The sequence below is a fragment of the Lactuca saligna genome, chromosome 9 (assembly GCF_052625555.1).
Source record: "Lactuca saligna cultivar CGN05327 chromosome 9, ASM5262555v1, whole genome shotgun sequence".
Taxonomy (NCBI): Eukaryota; Viridiplantae; Streptophyta; class Magnoliopsida; order Asterales; family Asteraceae; genus Lactuca; species Lactuca saligna.
In genome coordinates, this window is record NC_136425.1 from 52,040,845 (window position 1) to 52,045,399 (window position 4,555).

The 4,555-nt window shown below is 34.6% G+C and overlaps 1 protein-coding gene across 1 annotated transcript; it reads right to left on the minus strand.

Moving 5' to 3' along the window:
* Positions 1–487: 487 nt before the first annotated feature.
* On the minus strand, positions 488–4,352 carry SS1 (glycogen/starch synthase, ADP-glucose type). Its single transcript, XM_078974428.1, has 15 exons — positions 3,910–4,352; positions 3,210–3,571; positions 2,999–3,076; positions 2,779–2,903; positions 2,558–2,639; positions 2,297–2,470; positions 2,124–2,205; positions 1,948–2,039; positions 1,734–1,796; positions 1,575–1,664; positions 1,375–1,499; positions 1,177–1,285; positions 1,018–1,073; positions 873–912; positions 488–769 (listed from the first exon to the last, which is right to left on the minus strand). The coding sequence occupies exons 1-15, from the start codon at positions 4,163–4,165 to the stop codon at positions 611–613; spliced, it is 1,893 nt and encodes a 630-aa protein (XP_078830554.1). The 5' UTR covers positions 4,166–4,352; the 3' UTR covers positions 488–610.
* Between the last annotated feature and the right edge of the window lie 203 nt (positions 4,353–4,555).

Here is a 4,555-nt window from a genome sequence, read left to right on the forward strand (position 1 = left end):
GACTTGCATGTAAGAATCAAGTGTAGATTATGTTAGATTGAGTTGGATAAACACGTTTACTTACAATATGACATATTTTAAGTTATTATTAGTGTTCGATTCATAAATTTTGCCAAGTGTCTACAAAGCATGAATGGATAAAAATTATACGATGGTTTAACGGATACAATAGCATAATTGTTAATGAGAATTATGGGAGATCACAACATTGAAGTACAATTTGCTTTTTATAAATTGATCTCAATGAAGCATGTCATTTTTTAATAAATGATGTTAAACTTGATTCTTTGAATTGGATTAAGATTAATAGATTATGTCATTCACAAAGAGCATGGTATAGTTGAATTCGCAAGAATGTTAAGTATTGTACTTTGGTATATAGATGTAATGACATCCGTAATATGCGTTTCTTGCATTCCACTTATTAATAAATAAGAATCCATCAACACCAATGACAAACAATAAACAAATTGTTGACACACACATGTAAGAAAAAATGTATATATTCCTCAAAATCACTGTTCATAAGAATCTTATTACAGCCTATTTCCTTAATATATATATATATATAATAAATACACTCTAACCATATGTTAATTTAATTTAGTGATCATGAAACATAAGGAGGATCGATAAAAGCCCATTTGAAAACTTGCTCATATTTAACTGCAGCATTATTCCATGAGGAATCCCTTTCCATTCCTCTCTTCATTAATCCTCTCCAAGAACTCTTGTGTTTCCTATATGTCTCTATAGCAATCCGTAATGCCTACAAAATTTCACACCATTTTTTTTTATAACTTTTAAACTTTATAAAACTATTATGTTTTTTTTTTTAAATGTCAATAGTGTTTGAGTTGAATGTAACTTACATCCAACATGCTTTCTCTTGTCAAAGGTTTAAACCCCCACCTGTTAACACAATTTAGAATTATATATTTATATTACATAAACACAAATTTTATTTTCTTTAAACTGTGTCATCATCATTTTGACCAAGTTTGACCAAATACATACCCGGTACCTTCACCTCTGCCTTCATCAGCAAATGGATTAAAAGTCTTCACAGTGTCCTGGATAACATAAAGTTTTTACTTATTCCCATTTTTATAAAAAATGAAAATATATTTTATATATAAAAAGAAAAAAAAAAAAAAATCTTTATTTTTAACTCACTCCTAGTCCTCCAGTTGCATGGACTACAGGAACAGTTCCATATCGCATTGCATACAGTTGATTTAGACCACATGGCTCGAATCTTGAGGGCATTAATAGAATATCACATCTGCATGTGTTGTGTAACATTAACAATAATGTGAGCTTAATTAACTCTACCCTCATTAAAGATAAACTGTGTGTAAATTACTAATTTACCCTGCTGTTATCCGGTGAGATATGGGGACATTGAATCCGACCCATCCACGGAACTTATCTTTGAATGTTGCTTCTGTGGCTCTCATCCAGTCTTCATACTGTTTTTCTCCTGATCCAAGCATTACCTAAAAAAGATTCAATTTTTTAGTAATTAGGGTTTAGGGTTTAGGGTTTTTTAGGGTTTTAAGTAAGTTGCTTACAAATTGGACATCATCTTGCAACAAGTCTGGAGTTCCTGAGAGAATTATGTCAATACCCTTCTGATAGTCCAATCTCCCAATAAATCCAATCTGTTATAAAAGTTCAGTGAGTAGTACTGTTTTTACCAAAATCCAAAAAGGGTATTTATGTAATTTTACCATTGGGCAATCTGGTCGAATTGGAAGACCTAATTCCTTTTGTAGAGCAATCTTGCATTCAATCTGTGCATATAACAAACAGATTCTTGAGTTGACCATAAAACTAAATATGTTCTTAACTATATTTCCATGTGTTATTTATATATAAAAGTAAAAAATAATAATAATAATAATAATAATAATAATAATAATAAGGAAAAGAAAAGATAATTACTTTTCCGGAAAGGTCCTCAAGGGAGTAATGAGAAGGGATGTGCACATCAGAAGACGGATTCCATTCCGATAGATCAATTCCATTTGTGATTCCTGCAAAACCATATAGAGTGATAAACAAGGGTAAATTTGGAAACAAGCAATTTAAACTTTAAAGCATCATGGCAAACTACATACCATTCACCACAATCTTTCGACTAGTAAGAAGCTCGTTTAGACCATTTCCACCTTCTGGGGTTGTAATTTCCCAAGAATACCCCTGACGAAAACAAACAAACAATCCTAAGATGTCTATATTTGACAAGTTACCAAGAAAGTTTACTGGAAGAGGGCAATTTCGTCTTTATTACCTCACTAACTGTGAGTATGCGATCAGCAGTAACAAGTGCACCTTTTAAAATATTTACAGCTTCACCAGTGTCAAGAGCATGTGTTCTTGCCCATGTAGGAAATACCCACCCCAATGCTCCATACCACTCTGGGGGCAATCCAAAATTACTGTAGGTTGATGCAGGCTCAACTCCCTACAATAATCAACCATCACTTCTAGATACAAGGGCAAAATGGTCATAGGTTGAGCTATCAATACTAAATCATGAAAAGCATCTTACCTGGTGTGCAAGATTGTGTATCACAACAATACTTCTAGCATCCTTGTAAACTCCATAGGGGCGATATTTTGCTGCCAATAGCCTGAATCATAATACAAGTGAACTTTCAGAATTTGCAAAGAAAATTGTTTCTTTTTTTTTTTAACAGAAGCATAAGCAAGGTGAAAAGAGTGATACACATAAACAAAAACCATCAAATGTTGAGTGATTTGATCACATACACTGGGACAAGACCTGCATGCCAATCATTGGCAAGAAACAAACAGTTTTCACCATATGTAAAACCTCCCAAAGGAAGCACTAAAGGAGCCTCACATGCTGCATGACAAAGTAAGGTGAACCGAAACTGTTCAAAAGAAAAAAATAAATATTCTTGTTGTTAGATAATATGAAATTGGTCAATTTAGTCAATTAGTCAACTATAACTTCCTCAATCAGTACCTGGTTATCACCAAATGCACCATAAGCATCACCATATGGATTTCCAGGACGATGGTAAGAAGGGTGATCCACAAACACCTGAAAAGAAAAGCACCAAATAAGTTACAGAAAGACAGATTGAATCCTTACAATAACAATTGGGATAAGTGGGAGGTTAGATATAGTAGATAACAAAAAATGAGTGAATCTATAAGTTGTAGAATCTTCTTACCCAATCAACACCTGCTCTATACTCATGAAAGAAGGCGACCTCCTGGACCCCACCAGAGCAAGAAACCTTAACTCGACAATCAAGATCAAGAGCTCCAGCAAACTTCTTATCATTAGGTCCACCATTCAAATATCTAGGAGAAACAACCATTACTCGATGCCCACGTTCTGCAAGTGCAATGGGCAAAGAGCCACACACATCTCCTAAGCCTCCAGTTTTAGAGTATGGTGCTGCTTCAGATGTAACGAAAACAATGTTGTATGTCACCTCTGCAGATGTTGTTTGTACTGAGTCATCATCCACAATCACTTCCTCTTTACCAATTGTTATGGTATCATGAGAGTTGCTGACTTCTGTCTCACCTAAGAACGATGCAAGTGTCAATGTCATCATCAATAAGTACCCTGCATCTTAATGCATTTAAGCAACAACTTCATATCTCAAACTATAATACGTTTTGGTAATTAACTCCAATAAATCTACTGAAATTGAGTACTTCCTCTACTATTTTGACATTGCATGTGCAACGCATTTTCTTCCGAACAATAAAACTGATGATAAGAACTCAAATCTCAAACATCAGGCGAATAAATTGCTACCTGAATTGAGTTTCCGAATAAAAAACAGTACGCGATTAACAAAAATGCACCGTATACCATAATTTTCAGAATCAAATTTCGAGAAGTGAGAAACCATATACCAGATTGAGGAATCAAACGAAATCCAACCACCGAACCAGATTCATCCTTATCAGCACCCAATAGCATGCCATCCTTCCTTACATCTTCAATAGAAGAAGATCCCTCTGGTGAACCCCTGCTAATCGCCTTCAACTTCACATTACAACTCCTCTGTTTATTAATAGCAAAAGAAGATAAAGCCAATTGCCTATCAACAGGCGATCTGACCGGAGGCTTGGGTGTGAAAATGGAGCATGATTGGAGCAGAGTCTCCATGACGGGGGAAATGAAAAGGGAAAAAGGAGGAGATAGAACCAGTAGAGGACGTAAAGGATCGTGAATTTGAAGCTGGACGAAAATGAAAACGAAAAGCGATATTTGTGTGACAGAGAAAGTGTGTCACTGTGTGTGAGAGGGAGGGGAGGGGAGAGGGTCGACGAAGAGGTGAGGGTTTACTTTAGTTGGTTTTGGACCTCTAAATAAAAAGCGCGAAATCCGAAAAGAGATCTTATTAGTTATTAGAGTGAGTTTTGATAGTAAATCGCTAAATTATGTTCATAAAACACCGCTAACATAAGCAAAACCTTACTATAATAGAGATCATCTAATAATTTATCATATAAAATAAATTCTAAAATTTTAATCTAATTTCATTATGATAATTTC